The sequence below is a fragment of the Oryctolagus cuniculus genome, chromosome 17 (assembly GCF_051225735.1).
Source record: "Oryctolagus cuniculus isolate XC-2025 breed Fujian yellow rabbit chromosome 17, ASM5122573v1, whole genome shotgun sequence".
Taxonomy (NCBI): Eukaryota; Metazoa; Chordata; class Mammalia; order Lagomorpha; family Leporidae; genus Oryctolagus; species Oryctolagus cuniculus.
The window spans coordinates 5,526,244-5,543,691 of record NC_142883.1 but is presented as its reverse complement, the minus strand read 5'-3'; the positions used below and the strand labels follow the sequence as shown (position 1 = coordinate 5,543,691).

General features: G+C 65.1%; 1 protein-coding gene across 2 annotated transcripts; it reads right to left on the bottom strand.

Moving 5' to 3' along the window:
- Positions 1–10,805: 10,805 nt before the first annotated feature.
- USH1G (USH1 protein network component sans) lies at positions 10,806–17,165 on the bottom strand. 2 transcript variants are annotated; one of them, XM_051830555.3, is made up of 3 exons: positions 16,491–17,123; positions 13,220–14,437; positions 10,806–12,074 (listed from the first exon to the last, which is right to left on the bottom strand). In XM_051830555.3, the coding sequence occupies exons 1-3, from the start codon at positions 16,652–16,654 to the stop codon at positions 12,071–12,073; spliced, it is 1,386 nt and encodes a 461-aa protein (XP_051686515.1). In that variant the 5' UTR covers positions 16,655–17,123; the 3' UTR covers positions 10,806–12,070. The 2 variants fall into 2 exon arrangements, with proteins under 2 accessions (XP_051686515.1, XP_051686516.1); XM_051830556.3 differs by lacking the exon at positions 10,806–12,074 and having other exon boundaries at positions 13,216–14,437; positions 16,491–17,165.
- Positions 17,166–17,448: the final 283 nt, after the last annotated feature.

Sequence of the window (17,448 nt, the reverse complement as noted above, 5' to 3'; positions counted from 1 at the left end):
CAGCGTTGTTGAAGATGAAGATCTGCAACCCCCAGATGGGCAGAGAAACACGAAAGATTCCCAGCAGCAGGGACAACTCAGATGTCCATCAGCAGTAAAATAAGCGAAGCCTGCTATTTGCACACCACAAACACGTGCAGCCCGGGAGCCGGTGTTGTGCCCAGCGGGTTGAGCCGCCACTTGCGCCAGCGCCGGCGCCCACACCAGAACACCGGTTTTTTTATTTGTTGTTTGTTTGTTTGTTTTTGGACAGGCAGAGTGGACAGTGAGAGAGAGAGACAGAGAAAAAGGTCTTCCTTTTGCCGTTGGTTCACCCTCCAATGGCCGCCGCGGCCGGCGCACCGCACTGATCTGATGGCAGGAGCCAGGTGCTTTTCCTGGTCTCCCATGGGGTGCAGGGCCCAAGCACTTGGGCCATCCTCCACTGCACTCCCTGGCCACAGCAGAGGGCTGGCCTGGAAGAGGGGCAACCGGGACAGAATCCGGCGCCCCGACCGGGACTAGAACCCGGTGTGCCGGCGCCGCTAGGCGGAGGATTAGCCTAGTGAGCCGCGGCGCCGGCCTAAAACAATTTTATTTTAAAAACTGAGCATAGCCCCTGTGGAGGTATAATGCATAAGCCACGGATCCAGCACAAGGACTCGAGGGCGTCCCTTGGCCGTGGACGAGGGGCGGCTGTGCGTGTGTGGCGCAGGGGCTGACACCCCTGCCCACTGCCCCCGGAGTCAGAGCAACACCCGGACTCTTCCCCCGCCTCTCCGCACCCGCCTCACCTCCCAGCCGCTGAACCATCCCCTCCAGCTCCGGGTCCTGCCAGAAGGTGGCGACACCTTGACCAAGCCTGGAGAGGGAGGAGAGGCCCTGGGCGGTTGGCCCCAGGCCTGCCCCATCTAAGTTGCCTGCTTGACCCCTCCTGGGGGGCGGTGCAGGGAGCAGGCACGGGCAGGCTCCATAACTACTGCCCGTAGCAAGTCACTGGCAGGTTGCCATGGCAGCCTCCCCTTACCCAGCCACCCCCCACCTGGACTTGCCTCTGCTCCCACCCAACCCCCAGCTGCCTGCACAGGACCCAGCATGTGTGAACAGCACCACTGGGCTCTGGAGTCCAGCACCCTTAGTCGCTGTGTGACCTCCGGTGAGTTACTCAGCCTCTCTGAGCCTCAGTAGTTTCCTGTACACTAAAACACAGCCGTGTAAGGAGTGAGACGACCAATCCCCTATAAACTGCTGTGCACGCCTGCTCTGGAGACCGCCCCGAAGGCAGCGAGGTCTTTGGGACCTGGGACCAGCAAGGTTTCGGACTTGCGCTGGAGGGGTCTACAACCTCGGGCTGCATCGCTCTCCTGGGCCAGCGAGTCCAGTGCCCGCTGCGTCTCCATCTCCAGGTGCTCCCCTGCCTGGGCCCGGGGGACCGCTCGCTGACCTCTGACCCCCCGTCTCACCCGAGGGCTGTGTTCCTGGGCAGTGGCTTCTCCACGTGCACCCCCGCAGCCCCGCTCATCCCTGAGCGTCCGTCACTCCACGGTATTCCCAGGCCGCGTTCACCTGCTGCCTGCAGACCCCGTGGCTCTGGGCTCCCTCTCCTCCCCCCCCCCCCCCCCGTCTGCCAGCCGGCATCACGCTTCAAGGGTCGCACATGGCCAGCAGCGAGTGCTCTCGGGCACTGGGACCTGGCTGTACATGTAAGGTGTCCCCGTGTCTGGGGTGCCCACCCGTGTCAGTCAGGATAAGGAGCACCGGCTCCCAGCTGCTGTAACGGACCAGCCCAACGTCTCAGCGGCTCAGTGCAACCCGGGTTATTTCTTGTTCCCATCACAGCCCAGTCTGGGTGCCAGGGCCCCCTCCAAGTTCAAGGCAGCCAGGCCTCTTCCGTCTTTGGTGCCTCCGTCCCCACCCCTGGGCCTCAGTGGCTGACCCGGGAGCGGAAGGGAGAATGTGTGTGAAGGTAGTTTCAGCTCCAGGTCCGGAAGGGGTGCGGGGCACTTCCATCCACACCCCTGCCCACAACCCACGCATTCGGCCCCAACCCTCCCACAGGTACACGAAGGAGGCCAAGGACCCTGCAAGCCCCCCTTTGCGTTTCTCTAAGCCTCCTCCGTGACTCCCCACTCCCCCCACGGTGCCCAGCACACTGCCTCAGTGCCGTCCGTGCCCAAGTTCACCAGGTGACGGGCAGAGCAGTGCGAGAACGGGCTGCCTGCAAGAGACATGCTGGGGTTTGCTGGAGAGACAGGTCCCGCCTGCTCGCCGGACAACGCGGCTTCCCCCCGTGCTCGGCACACAGTAGGTGCTCAGTAAACACTTACGGGCTAAATGAAGAGGCCGCTGCACAGCGGGTTAGGAAAGCAGGCTCGAGCCGGCGCCGTGGCTCAATAGGCTAATCCTCCACCTTGCGGCGCCGGCACACCGGGTTCTAGTCCCGGTCGGGGCGCCGGATTCTGTCCCGGTTGCCCCTCTTCCAGGCCAGCTCTCTGCTATGGCCAGGGAGTGCAGTGGAGGATGGCCCAGGTGCTTGGGCCCTGCACCCCATGGGAGACCAGGAAAAGCACCTGGCTCCTGGCTCCTGCCATCGGATCAGCGCGGTGCGCCAGCTGCAGCGGCGGCCATTGGAGGGTGAACCAACGGCAAAGGAAGACCTTTCTCTCTGTCTCTCTCTCTCACTGTCCACTCTGCCTGTCAAAAAAAAAAAAAGGAAAGCAGGCTCGAGAGACTGAAGCTTTAAAAGCACAGTTGCAGGTGGGGAAGACATGAACCCAAACTGGAGACCGGCAAGGTCCCCCCCTCCCCGTCGTCACCTGGGCCAGGGGGAGGAGCTTCCGGAACCACTCAGACACGAGGGCCGATGGCCAGGCGGGGTGAGCTCGGGTCCCCGCTGGCCCTCCAGAGCTCCCCATCACGGGACAGAGATGACTCCGCCCTCCTGTGATTGGGATCTTCATTTGCTGGGGTTAATTACTGTTGTGGTTGGGGTGTGGTGAGAGGGAGTCCCGCCCTGGCCAAGGGGACCCCCAGCTGTGGGTGCGGAGACCCGGGGGCTGCTTCTGGGCTGGGAGGTGGCCCAGGGTGGGATCGGGTGGGCCTCTGGCCTGCAGGTTAATCACTCTGTGCGCTGGGATGGGGGCTGGGTCTTTAACCCTTCCTTGCCCCAGCCATCTGCGCCACCGCCCCCCAAAATCATCAGAGCCCCAAGAGGCCTGGCTCCCTGAGCAGCTGGCATTATTCACAGGGTGGGGCCAGGCGAGCTGGGGGCAAGCGGCCTGGCCCTGCCTCAGATCCAGTCCAGGGCAGAACGGGAACCGGAGCTCTCCCGGCTCTGGCCCAGCACCCACCTCACCCGAGGACCCTGCCCCTGCCTGCTGCGGCCACCCTCAGCCTCCAGCCGGGCTCCCCAGCCACCAGCTCTTCTGCAAGGACAAAGCCAGGTGCGTGAGGGCCCAGAGAGGCAGTCAGGGAGGGAGAGGAGCGAGGGGAGGCAGGCCTGGAGCTGGCAGGACCCTGCTGAAGGGCCAGGGGCTGAGGGCCTCTCTCCGCCTCCCATGTGAAAGGAAACCGAGACCCAGACACTGCCCCGAGTTATACAACAGGTTAGGTGCTTGAGAGCCCAGGCCAGGGCTGCGGGCAGTGCAGGTGCCTGGCTGTGGGCAGTGCAGGTGCCGGCTGTGGGCAGTGCAGGTCCCCGGCTGTGGGCAGTGCAGGTCTCGGCTGTGGGCAGTGCAGGTGCCTGGCTGTGGGCAGTGCAGGTCCCCGGCTGTGGGCAGTGCAGGTCTCGGCTGTGGGCAGTGCAGGTGCCCGGCTGTGGGCAGTGCAGGTGCCGGCTGTGGGAAGTGCAGGTCCCCGGCTGTGGGCAGTGCAGGTGCCGGCTGTGGGCAGTGCAGGTCCCCGGCTGTGGGCAGTGCAGGTGCCGGCTGTGGGCAGTGCAGGTGCCGGCTGTGGGCAGTGCAGGTCTCGGCTGTGGGCAGTGCAGGTCTCAGCTGTGGGCAGTGCAGGTGCCCGGCTGTGGGCAGTGCAGGTCCCCGGCTGTGGGCAGTGCAGGTGCCGGCTGTGGGCAGTGCAGGTCCCCGGCTGTGGGCAGTGCAGGTGCCGGCTGTGGGCAGTGCAGGTCTCGGCTGTGGGCAGTGCAGGTCTCAGCTGTGGGCAGTGCAGGTGCCCGGCTGTGGGCAGTGCAGGTCCCCGGCTGTGGGCAGTGCAGGTCCCCGGCTGTGGGCAGTGCAGGTGCCGGCTGTGGGAAGTGCAGGTCCCCGGCTGTGGGCAGTGCAGGTGCCGGCTGTGGGCAGTGCAGGTCCCCGGCTGTGGGCAGTGCAGGTGCCGGCTGTGGGCAGTGCAGGTGCCGGCTGTGGGCAGTGCAGGTCTCGGCTGTGGGCAGTGCAGGTCTCAGCTGTGGGCAGTGCAGGTGCCCGGCTGTGGGCAGTGCAGGTCCCCGGCTGTGGGCAGTGCAGGTGCCGGCTGTGGGCAGTGCAGGTCCCCGGCTGTGGGCAGTGCAGGTGCCGGCTGTGGGCAGTGCAGGTCTCGGCTGTGGGCAGTGCAGGTCTCAGCTGTGGGCAGTGCAGGTGCCCGGCTGTGGGCAGTGCAGGTCCCCGGCTGTGGGCAGTGCAGGTGCCGGCTGTGGGCAGTGCAGGTCCCCGGCTGTGGGCAGTGCAGGTGCCGGCTGTGGGCAGTGCAGGTCCCCGGCTGTGGGCAGTGCAGGTGCCGGCTGTGGGCAGTGCAGGTCCCCGGCTGTGGGCAGTGCAGGTGCCCGGCTGTGGGCAGTGCAGGTCCCCGGCTGTGGGCAGTGCAGGTGCCGGCTGTGGGCAGTGCAGGTGCCGGCTGTGGGCAGTGCAGGTCCCCGGCTGTGGGCAGTGCAGGTCTCGGCTGTGGGCAGTGCAGGTCTCGGCCGTGGGCAGTGCAGGTGCCGGCTGTGGGCAGTGCAGGTCTCGGCCGTGGGCAGTGCAGGTGCCAGCTGTGGGCAGTGCAGGTCTCGGCTGTGGGCAGTGCAGGTCTCGGCCGTGGGCAGTGCAGGTGCCAGCTGTGGGCAGTGCAGGTCTCAGCTGTGGGCAGTGCAGGTCCCCGGCTGTGGGCAGTGCAGGTCTCAGCTGTGGGCAGTGCAGGTCTCGGCTGTGGGCAGTGCAGGTCCCCAGCTGTGGGCAGTGCAGGTCCCCGGCTGTGGGCAGTGCAGGTCTCAGCTGTGGGCAGTGCAGGTCTCGGCTGTGGGCAGTGCAGGTCCCCACTGGCGGGCAGTGCAGGAGCCCTGCTAGTGCAGCTTCCAGGGGTCCCAGGCCCCTTCCCCTCACCAGGGCAGCACTGAGTCCCTGTGAGAGTGGCTGTGGGCTGCAGACTGGCCTAGTGGGTCCCGTGCTGGAGCTGAGAGGGGAGTGAGGGGGCGATGCCTGTGTAGCGTGCAGGCAACCATGAACTGCGGCTGGAACCAGGCCCTGGACCCAACACGCTCCACTTCCGGTCTGTGCTGGGTGGCCTCAGCTAAGTCATTTAACCCCTCGGAGGCTGGGTGTCTGAGACTGGAGCAGGGCGATGCTCCCACGGCCGGTCAGCGGGGGAGCAGTGAGGGTTCTGTGCACTGGGGGGGGGCCAGGGGACACCACGCGGCAGCCCCCACCCTCCCTGCTGCCTAACTACAACCATGATCGGTACAAGCTGAACCTGACCTACAGCCTTCCTTCAAGAGGCTCAGGGAAAGTGAGACTAAAAGATACGTTTGTTCGGGTACAAAGACAATGTTAAATGCACGCGTCCTTTTTTCATAATATTCATTTTCCATGAACTGTTAGGAGAGGGCTCACGTGTAGTGTTGACGATGAAAGTAACAAATGGCTTCCATCTCCAGCAAGGAAAGCCCTTGGACATCTGCTCCCTGCTGCACTGCCCGCCTCGCCCACGCTGTGTGTGTGTGTGTGTGTGTGTGTGTGTGTGTGTGTGTGTGTGATGACGGAGCCTGGGGGCTCACCGGAGCGAGGCCCCCTCCCAACGCTGCCCTGTAATACTAAGCAGGCTGGGGGGGGGGGACCAGGAGGGACAGGCCCGGCTCATTGGGCCTCTGCCACCTGCTCAGGAATGCCCATGGCCCCTGCCCCTCCCAGATCCTGCCCCCAGCTCCCTGGACGCTGGGGCTGAGCTAAGCATTTTACGCTCGTCCTCACTACTGGACTCTAACGGCGGGTCGAGGGCATCGGTCTTCCCCACTTACAGATGGACGCCGGAGGCTCGGGAAAGCGAATCAGCCTTCCCAGTAACTGGCAGAGCTGCGGGGCGGGATTTGGCACAACAGCCAAGACACCGCTGGGACAGCCGCCTCGCACGTCAGCGTGCCTGGGTTCAAGTCTTGGCTCTGCTCCCAATTCCAGCTTCCTGCTAGCGCTCACCCTGGGAGGCCACGGGCTGTGTCTCAAATAGTCGATTCCCTGATACCCCTGGGAGAGACCGGACTGAGTTCCCGGCTACTGGCTCTTGCAGGCATTTGGAAAATGAACCAGTGAGTGAGATCTCTCTCTCTCTCTCCCTCTCTTTCTCTCTCTCTCTCTCTCTCTGTGTCTCTCCTCTCTCTGTGTAACTCTGACTTTCAAATAAATAAATCTTTTAAAAAATGTATGAATTTATTTGAAAAGCAGAGTGACAGAGAGAGAGAGAGAGAGAGAGAGAAAGAGAGGGAGAGAGAGAGGTCTTCCATCTGCTGGTTCACTCCCCACTTGGCCGCAACGGCCGCAGCTGCACGGATCTGAAGCCAGGAGCCAGGAGCCAGGAGCGTCTTCCAGGTCTCCCACGCGGGTGCAGAGGCCCAAGGACTTGGGCCATCTTCCACTGCTTTCCTAGGCCATAGCAGAGATCTGGATCAGAAGAGGAGCAGCCGGGTCTCATACCAGCACCCATATGGGATGGCGGCACTTCAGGCCAGGGCTTTAACCCACTGCGCCACAGCGCCGGCCCCTAATTTTTAAAAATATTTATTTATGTCTTTGAAAGGTAGAGTAACAGAGACAGAGAGAGGTGAGGAGAGATAAATCTTCCATCCACTGGTTCACTCCCCAAATGGCTGCATAAGCCAGGGCTGGACTAGGCTGAAGCCGGGAGCCAGGAGCTTTTTCCAGGTTCCCTACGTGGGTGCAGGGGCCCAAGCACTTGGGCCATCCTCTGCTGCTTTCCCAGGTGCACTAGCAGGGAGCAGGATCGGAAGTGGAGCGGCTGGGTCTCGAACCAGCACCCGTATGGGATGCCGATGCTGCAGGCCATGACTGTAACCTACCGAACCACAGTGCTGGCCTCCACACGGGTTGTGAGAAGGCAGCTGGTCGAGCGTGGCAACAGTGGACCAGACTAGACAGGCAGCTGGTGCACACAGGGGAAGGCTTTGGTTCTGGGCGGGGGGGAGAGCCCCGTGGGGCTGGGGCTGCAGAGAGTGGGAGAGGGAGGGAGCCCACACACCCCTCCCTTGCCCACCAGCTCGGCAGCGGAGCAACTGCCCCTGGAGTTTCCAGCGCCCAGCAGCCCCTGCAATGCTCGCCGGGAGCACGCACGCCGGCGTGGGTGGGGGTGGCAGCAGGGCCCGTGAGAGTCACAGCCCGGTGGGGTTTTCCAGCCTCGCCACGCTGGCACACTCCTCGGCCCTTCCTCTAAAGACCGGCGTCAGCAGCCCTGAATGGAGCCTTGGCCTCCAAACCCCATCAGACTGCATCGTCATCGAGCAATAAAATCCCAGGGAGGGCAGCCTGCCCTCGACCTTCGCAAGGAAACAGGCTGAGAGAGGCAGCTGGGGCCAGGCTGCAGCTCTGGAGTCAGGCTCTGAGCGCCTAAGGCCGCCCAACCCTGGCCGTGACCTAGCGTCCCCAGGCCTCAGTTTTCTCCTCCATCCAATGGGTATGGTGACCCGCTGTCATTCTCAAATGCAGCCGTCACAAGGATGAACTACAGTCACAGAGGTCAAGTGCTGGCATACAGTCGGTGCTCAACAGATGCTCACTACCGTGACAGACCCAGCTGGGACCCAGCCTGTCCAGGATCGAGGTCTGGTTCCACCGCCTCCTGGCCGTGTGAGCTCATTGTAGACACCTTTGTGCTGACTTCTCATATGAAAAACAAGGGCGCCTCCTGGGGACAGGCGCTGATACCACGGAAGCTTCCGGGCCGTAGGACAGTCGCTCTTCCTGGCCTTGGAGGCCGGGCTTGGCAGGGAGACCTGTGCTGTGCCCCAGGCAAGCCGCGGGTGATACCACTTAAGCCTCAATTCCCCTAGCGGGAAGAGAGCTGGGCGCCCGTTCTGCAGAAGTCAGGTTTACGTGGATCAACCAAGGTCGTGGCTACGCAGTGGCAGCCCTGGGGTCCTCGCTGCCATCCCCAGGGCTGCCGAGGCTGGAGGTGCAGGGTGAGGAGAGCAGGAAGCCCTTGAAGGAGAGCCTGGGCCGCAGGGTTCAAGTTCAACCTGAAGCAGAGACAGGGACGGAGATGGGGAGGAGATCGGGGGACGGAGGTGGAGAGAAAGCCGCCACAAGAGACTGGGGGCCTAGAGAGTGGAGGGGCAGAGGTTAAACAGGGGCCCTGTGTTGCGGGAAGAAGCGGGGGCGGCACCCTCTCTGCCGGTGTCCTCTCCCACGCCGGCGGCTTCTGCCCTCCCTGGCAGTGCCTCACCCGCGGCCCCCATGGCAGGTCCTGCCTCTCGGCCCAGCCCCTGGGGCAGCGCGGTGTGGGGGGCCGGGTGCTCCCTCCCCACCTCGGGCCGGGAGGCCTGCCCAGGACGCGAGATCAAAGATGTCCCCATCAGAGGCTCAGGGGCCCGGGGTCAGCACAGCGTCTCGTGGCCCGGGCGTGCTGCGGGGAAACCGGTTTAAGGCCTGGTAGCTCCGGAACCTCCCAGGGCAGTGAGTGACCTCACCGCTCACAGCCTGTCTTCCCACCTGCGGAATGGGCACAGCGGTGACAGCGTAGGGTTTGCTCTGCAGGCCTGTGGTTTGGGAGTGAAGGTTAAAGGTGCATCTAAGCTCTTAACAAATGATGATAAAAACCAAAAAGCTTTGCCCTGAGTTCAGAGGTGACCAGCCTGGGTCCCTCTCTACCCGTCTCTGTGAGGCCGGCATCACCTGCCTGCCTCGCGGGGGCAGCGGGAAAGCCTCCACAATCGCCGGACTTCAGAGAGTGGTGTAGTGGGGGCAACCCCCTCTGGGAAAGACACCCAGCTCTCTGGGCACCCCAGAACAGCTTCCCCACCCCCAACACCTCCCTCTGCTTGGCTGATCATGCCTCAGGCCCTGGCAGGGCGAGCAGCGCCCCCTGCTGGTCAGGTGAGGATGTGCCCAGTGCTGCTCCGCGGGGCTGCCTAGATCCCACCTGCTGGGCGGTTGGGCCATGGCAGACACAAGGTAGCACGGTCATTATTAACTGACTAAGTGCTTTATATGCCTTGTCTTTTCACCCTGATAATAACCTAAAGGGCTAACACTGTTATAATACCTGTTCTGCATATGAGGAAACAGAGAGGCTGAGTAGCTTACCCAAGGCCACACAGAAAGGGGCAAAGCCTGTCCTGCTGCTTCGATCTGGCCATCCCGAGTCCTGCCACCTCCCGGGCAAGAGGGATGTTTCTCAGAGAACGGGATGCAGCGTGAGCAGGGGGCGGGGGAGCCACGCCAGCTGGGACTGGTCCTAACTCCAGGTTGGGAGGCCGCATCCGGAGCGCGAGAGGGCTGGGCTGCACACCATGCAGCCACCGCGGCCACCTCCATCGATCCAGGCCTCTCATCGCCCACGGACTCGCCTCTCACAGGCTGACCACAGCTCCGCACCCAGGGTCCTCGGGCCCGCTGGGGCTCAGTGGTCCATAGCTGCCCGGGTTAATGAGCCAAGTTGCTCGCGATTGTGTGTGTGTGTGTGTGTGTGTGCCCACCTGTACTTTCTAGGGAAAATATCCCCGCTGTTCCCAGAGCCTAATCTCCAAAGACTGAAACCCGTGGACTATTCTTCACGTGTAGAACTCCCCGAACCCCCACCTAAATGCTTAGGGGAGCGAGGACAGCTGAGTCGTCTTGTGTGAAATGCTTCCCTCTGCTTGTGTTTGAGGTACCCTCCGCCTGCCTGGAGCTGCACCTGCTTCCACTGCCCAGGAACCCGACTCCACACCCCCCACTGCTGCCAATCAACTCTGCCCAGCCTCAGCACTTCCATGTCCTCCTCCAACCCGTGCTGGCCAGGGCCGAAGGCTCTTCTGTGAGGTAGGTGCAGTGACCAGTGTGGCCAGCAGGGGTCGCACTCCCTGGGGCATGGACCAGTAGAAGGAGTCTGCGCATGGCGGTGATCAGTGTGTGTTCTGGGTCTGGCCTTTCCCCTCTGCGGGCCTCAGTTTCCCCCCTCTGTAAAATGGCCTGGGCTGGTTACTGGCCACTTTCCCACACGGACATCCCGTGGATGCTGGGAGGAGGAAGCTGTCTTCGACTCCCATGGTCCAGCATCCTCCGAGAATGGGACACGATGACCCTGGGGCCCTTCCCCCAATGCAGCTGAGAAAGGAGGGCCACTGCCCCCTTGTTTAAGGAGGAGCTGAAGCCACGGAGAAAGGGGGGCTCCAAGTCGGGTGCCCCAAGAGCTGCCTGGGGGCTGGGGGAAGGGGGGCCCCCACTGGAGGCTTCCCTGGATGGGAGGGCCCAGAGCCTGGGAACTGGAGGGCCCAGTGACAGGCCAAGGCCTGGGGATGGGGCAGGGGAGCCTTGCAGAGACCTGGGGGAGGGTTCCAAGGAGCTCCCCCCCCCGAACAGCACCCAGTCCTCCAGCCCCACCCTCTCTCCGCTCCCCGCCCCTCCCACCCCAGTGACTGAAGAAGGAGACACAGCCATGACGATGATGTAGAACTTTCTCTACAAAAGTTATAATGAGCCTGAGGGAGGGGCGCGCGTGGTGGGGGGCGGCCCTGCCCCAGCACGGGCAGAACTGGCAGCACCTGGGGCCCTGAGAGAGAGGAGTCGGCACTTGGGGGTGGCCCCAGGCTCGGCCCTGGGGGAGGTGGCCGGGGTGAGGCTCTACCTCCTCCCTCAGGGGCACCGGAGGCTCTGGGCTGTGCTCCCAGCTGGGGCCGCTTCCCAGGCTGTGGCCAAGGCCGGGGGTGGGCCGCGGACAGGAGGGAGGGCACGTGTGTGCACACACATGTGCGGGCTCCTGGGGGCACGCGGCTGGGGACATGCGCTCTGAGGACCCTCTGGGCTGGCCTCTCCCTGGTCCCATCACCATCACCACGCTGGGACCCATGGTGAGCTCTGGCTCACGACCCAGGCAGAATCAGGCCACAGCCTGGGCCCTGGAAGACCGTGAGGGAAACCCCCAATGAGCGCCTCCCCCCAGGGCACACTCACACTCACTGTCACACTCACACTCACACAGCCCCGGGGGCCTGGGGACAAGTAGGTGAGCCCCACTCTTCCCTGTCCACACAGCAGGACCTGCCCGCAGGGTCCCGCGCCCGTCACGCCCAGCCTCTGCCTGTGGGGGGCCTGGGAGACCCTGGAGCAGTTGGCAGGTGCCCGCCAGGCCTGGGGCCTTAATACTGCAGCCTGGTGTTCTGGACCTGTGTCCAGCACCCTGGCCCTCGGGTGCCCAAGGGAGGACAGGACGGAGAGGGCGGGACCACCCTGACTCTGCCCCAGGTCACCCGCACCCCACCCCAGCTCCCCAGCTCCTGGCCCTGGCCTTGTGCGGGGTGGGGTGGGGACCGAGAGTCGAGTCGTTTGGCTGAAGAGTGCACTGGGACCCTCCCCTCCGGGCAAATGGGGAAGGGGAGGCGGCCCAGACTCTTCCTTTTACAAAATGCAGGAAGCAAGCGAGGGGCTAGGGAAAGGTGGGAGAGACAATGGTGCCTGGGACTCCCAGCCAGCTCTGACGTCATCCAGTCCTGCCCGCCCTCTGGGGCTGGCCTTCCGCTCACGTGGTGGTGGTGGGGCAGCTCAGGGGTCTGGGACAGCTGGGAGTGGACAGGCCTCTCCTATGTGGTCCTTGCTCCAAGGGAAGGGGGCGCGGGGCTGGCGGCTGTGGGGGCCTCGTGGCCCCACTGTGGCTTGTGGCAACTTGCAATTCATTTTGGTGCGGGGAGCGGGGAGGGGTCCCAGGATCACCTGTGGAGGAAGAGACAGAAACACAATCTTAGGGAGGCCTTCAGGGACCACGTGTTCAACCAGGACCCACCGTGCTGACACAGCCCCCCTCTCCGGGCACGTGATGATGCTGGCCTGAGGGTGACCCCCAGCCCCCAAACTCCAGACCAGACCATCTGCCCACACCCATCATTGTCCCAGCCACTCGGGGCGAAAGCCATGGGCACCCAAACGGGAGCAGTGGGTGTGTGGGGTGCCTGGGGGCAGGGGCCAGCCAACATCTCCCCGGGAATGGCAGCAGCCTTGGCTGATTGCGACGGCTTCTCAGTCTTTTTTCAAGAGGCAGAAGGAAAGAGCAAGAGAGGCAGACAGACAAGGCGCTCATTCCCCAAACGCCTGCAACGAGCCAGGGCCAGGGCCAGGGCTGGCACCAGGAGCCGGAAACCCCATCCAGGTCTCCCACATGAATGACAAGAACTCAGCTACTTGGGCCTCCCAGGGTCTGCATTAGCAGGAAGCCGGAGACAGGGAGCACTCGGGAATCGGACCCGGGAGTTCCCGCGTGGGATGCAGGCATCTGGAACCCGGCAACTGTGCCTCCAAGGCTGCTGTTGGCCTCACTGGGGGTATGTCCTGGTGTTCCCAGTTGCAGAGTTTAAGGGCAACAAGAAAAGCAGGTGCCCCAAGAGGAGGCCTGCTGGCTGCCACACCCACGTCCCACAGGAGTCACCCTGTCCCCAGGTGCTCGAGCCACACAGAGCAGGAATCAAGCCCAGCTCTGCGCTGAGCAGCGGTGGCACTGGCGCGAGCTCTCCTAACCCTCCGAGCCCCACATGCTCATCCGTGGTGAAATGGGGGTGACGGAGGGCACCCCACGCATAGGTACAGGAAGATCACACCAGAGAGGACGGGGTCAAGGGCACAGCCCAGGCCCCGGCAGGTGGGAGGCCACACAAACACCCTCGCTGGCATCTGCAGAAGTGATATGCATTTCACCCTGGCTGTGATGACAGCCCTGAGTCACCATCCAGTGCAACTGAGTTGCTGGGGCCTCTTGGCATCGTGAGTGGCCTGGATTTTATAAAGAGTGTGGGGTTACGCCCGTTCCCACTCCTGAGAGCGCAGATCCCCCCTCCCCACACCCCACGCCCAGGCTGAGCACTCACAGCTCCGTGTCCTCCAGGGCGGGCGGGCGCTCCAGCGCCTGCCTCCGCCTCCGCACGGCCCCCAGGATCTTCTTGCGGGGCCCCAGGGGCACGCTGATGCTGCGGAGGTCCAGGTCGGAGCACAGCATCAGCGCCTCCAAGTCGATCTTCTCCTGCCGCAAGAGGGCAGCAAAGTCCTGCAGGTGCAGCGCGGCCAGGAAGGTGTCCAGTGGGCTCGTCTCGGGCTCCAGGTCCTCGTCCAGCCCCAAGTCCAGCTCGTCCCAGGGCAGCTCCTCCCCGCAGCTGCGGTCCTGCAGGCTGTTGGCACTGCCCAGGCTGTCCTCGTCCAGGCTCGGGGAGCTCTGCAGCCGGCCCCGCAGCGTGCCGGCCCCGTCCAGCCCCGAGTCCTCGCGGCCCAGCCCGTGCAGCCCGCTGCTCAGGTAGTCCCTGCGGAAGACCATGGTGCCCAGGCCGGGGCGGGTGAAGAGGGAGTCGTGGCCGGAGTCAGTGCTGACCTCCGAGTGGGCAGGCTCGGGCGCCAGCGTGGCACGGGAGACGCTGTCCTCGTCGGAGAGGAACATGTCCCGGAGCGGGGCGCGGCCCCACTCCTTGGGGTTGGCATAGGTGCCCGGGCGCACGAACATCACGTCGCTGCCCAGCTGCAGGCCGGACAGCGAGCGCACGCTCTTGCGGCCGTCCTCGGAGACCTTGAACGTGCCCTCGCCGCCCTGCTTGCGCCGCTCCAGCTTCTTCTGGATCTTGGTCTTGCCCCTGGCCGTGCCGTGCAGCGTGGCCTGCGAGTAGGGCAGGGGGCTGCCCAGCGCCAGGTGCTGCAGCCGGCGGCTCAGGGTGCTGGACGTGAGGCTGGAGAAGCTGAGTGCGTCCGAGCGCTCCGCCAGCTCGCGCCGGTAGCGCCGCTCCATGCGCTCGTGGTGTTTGCGCTGCATCTTGGCGCACTCGCGGATGCGTCGCTCGGCCTCGCGGAAGGCCTTGTCCTTCAGCTTGCCCACCAGCTTGGGGCTGAGGCTGCTCTGCTTGGCCGCGATGGAGTCCAGGTAGCGCACGCACTCCATGTGGCCCTTCATGGCGGCCATGTCCAGCGGCGTGTGGTAGTCGTTGTCCAGGCACCAGATGTTGGCCCCGAAAGACACCAGGAAGGACAGGCAGTGCAGGTGCCCGTTGGAAGCTGCCAGGTGCAGGGGCGTGTTGCCCCAGATGTCACACTTGTCTGGGTCCCCCCTGCAGGGAGAACAGGCCTTGGGGAGTCGGGGTGGGGGTGGGGGCAGGACAGGGAGGGCGTGGGGGGCAGGGCAGGGGGGCTCCCCGCCCGCACAGCTACCCCGTGGGCACACCAAGCCTGGAAGGGCCCCACGGGCCTGCGAGCTCCACTTAGCACCAGGAACTCTGCAGGCCCAAATGCACCAGGAGGGAGAGCCCCGGAGCACGCCGGGGGCGGGGCAACAGGGAGGGCGGGGCTAGGGCGGGGCCTTCCCCAAGATAACTGAGGGCTGGGAATCTCAGGGGATAAATATTTGATGCTCAGAGAGAAAGGAGTGAATTATTCATGGGGCCGGGCGGGGAGCTGGCCCAGAGGGGCGGTGGGCCAGGGCGAGTCTGGGTCCCTAGGCAGGTGTGGTGGTGAGTGTAACTACGGTGGCGGGGTGACCGTGAGAGAGGGTGGCAGTGCGTGCTGGACCAGAGCCCTGGGGGAGTGTGTGTTTGAGGGCAGGAGCTTGTGTGTCTCCGGCTTGGCCATGGCTGAAGGGAGCGGGGCCAGGCCTGGCAAGGCTGAGTGTGAGAGCAGGTGTCGGGGCTTGGCCTGGGCCAGGAGGGGACTGTGGGGGCAGCCAGGACAGGAGCGGGGGAAGAGGGCGGCGGCTGGAGGCCTGGCTGCCCTCCCTTTCCCAGGCTGCAGGACACTGGCTGACCAGGGGCCCCAACAGCCCCCTCCCCACCAGACCGTGCCCTCCCCCCATGCCCAGGGCAGTTCCCACCGGCTCCTCCAGAGCTCTGGCCTCCCTCAGGGCTGGCACAGCACCACTGCTCCATGCTAATGAGGCCATGAGGCCACCCCAGGCTGGGGGAAGAATCACTCCCTTGTCTCCTGGTCTCCGCGGCTCCACACACACCCCCTGCTCAGCTTCCCCCGGTGGTCATCAGGCTGGGCAGGGGCTCTCCGCACCCAGCCCCCACCTCATCGAGCACATCCTTGGCCCCTGTAGGAGCTGAAGGCTTGGCTGCACCCAGGGGCACCCTCTTCCCCTCCTGCCATGAGTCTCAGCAGGAGGGGGTAGGGAGACAGCACACCCTGTGCCCTCCCAGGTGGGGAGGGGCCGGCCACCGTTGGCCTGGAGGACCAAGCTCAGCTGCCTCATCTTAGCAGTTGCTTCCCCAAGGAGCAGCCCAGAGAGAGGCCAAGGTGGCGGCGGGGGTGGGGGGTCTCCCCCACTTGCCACCTGTTGAGGCCCCAGGCCGACGCCTGGCGCCAGGACCTGCCAAGTCCTCTGATTGCCTGGGCAGCCCTCCCAGCCACACTCCTGTCAAGGCACCCTGGTGTCCAGGCCAAGCCTCTATGGGGCTGGAGGCCCGGGGTGGGGGGTGGGGAGCTGCAGACTGCCAGGAGCCCACTCAAGCGGCCCTGGGATCTGCATTGCCCAGCTGTTACCTCCAATCTCTCCCTGACCCCTGGACTCCATCCGTGCCCACCCCTTCCCCCAGGACAGCTCCAAAGAGTGGGGAAGAAGTCCCTCCAGGCTGAGCCCAGCCAGCCGCCCCACTGCAGGGGGCAGGGTGCCGAGGGAGTTCATGGGATGGCTGAACCAGTGACATTTGGCCCTGCGGCCAGTGCCCATAAATCCCAGGAATGAGTAGGGAGAGGGGACAGCTGTGTGAGACCCAGCCTGCAGGGGGGTGTGGGAGCTGCTGGGACAGCTCTGTGGGTCTGTGGGCAGCCAAGACCCCTGCCCTCCTGGCCCCCATCTGTGGGGTCTCTGAGAGGTCTCAGCCTTCTCTTCGGCTCTCCCTACACCCCTGACTCTCACTTCTAGGTGGCCCCCACCCAGGAGATGACTCTCCCTGCCCCTCACCCTGCGGCACCCCCCAACATGGGACCCCAAGTCCCAGACCCGCCCCCCGGCGCCACACCTGTTCACAAGCCTCAGGTGCCGCACCTGTGTCTCCCTCCACATGCCCCCCCCCCCATGCCAGGCTCTAAGGTCCGACCCCAGGGTCTGCTCCTGGGGAAGGGGGCAGCTCAGAGGGGGAGGGGCCGGTGTCCGGGCTTCGGACTCACCCACGGCTCACGATGAGACGCAGCGACTCCAGGTTGCCGTGGTAGGCAGCCCAGAGGGTGGGGGTCATGCCGTCCTCGTCGGGGGCATTCAGCTCCTTCCGGGTGGCCTCCTTGAGGAGTTCCAGGTAGCCGTCCCGGGCCGCCCGGTGGTACTGGTCGTTCATGGCGCCCGACGTGGACAGGGCGGGCAGGGGGCCCGAGGCACGGGGAAATGCCCTCCGCAGGGGAGGGCAGCGGGGTTAGGGCTGAGGCATGGGGTTGGGGGAGGGGGCCGGGCCGGGGCCGGGGCGCCAGCCCCCGCTGCCGCAGGTGGAGGGTGCGGAGCGCCAGCGCCTGAGCTACGGGGACATCTGAGCCGCTCACCCCGCGGGGGGAGGGGGCATCTCCCGCTGCCCAGGGAGCCGCCCCGGGCTTCCCCTGGGTCCTAAACACCCTGCTTCCCCGCACACAGTCGTATCCCACGCGAGGCCCTGGCCGCTCCCCAAAGTGCCCACCCCGGGGGACATCCCTCGAAAAGACCCAACTTGGAGACAGTTCGGGTCCGCCCTCACGACAGCCCCCACGCTGCGGCTCTCGGTTTCTCCGGCAAAGGAACGGGCCCGGGGCTGGGGAGGGCTCTGAGGGCGGAGCGGAGGGGCAGTCTCCCGGGGGACGCCCGCAGGTGCGGGGAGACCGACGGCAAGACGGGCCGCGCGGCCGGCCAGCAGGGGGCGCAGGCGGGCCGGCGGCGGGCTCCGCGCGCCGCGTGGGAACTTGGTGCCCAGCTGGACTTCGCGGCACCGGGTGGAGCCGGGCGTGGGGTGCGGGAGGGGCAGAGCGAGCCCGAACTTCGGGGGCCGCGAGCGCGGCCGAGGAAAGCTGGGGTTCCGACCACCGGGCTGCACCCGAGGAGCGCAGAGGAGCAGGCGCGCGGGGCTGGAGGGCAGCGGGGCGTCTCCAGCGCCGCTCGCGGGGCTCT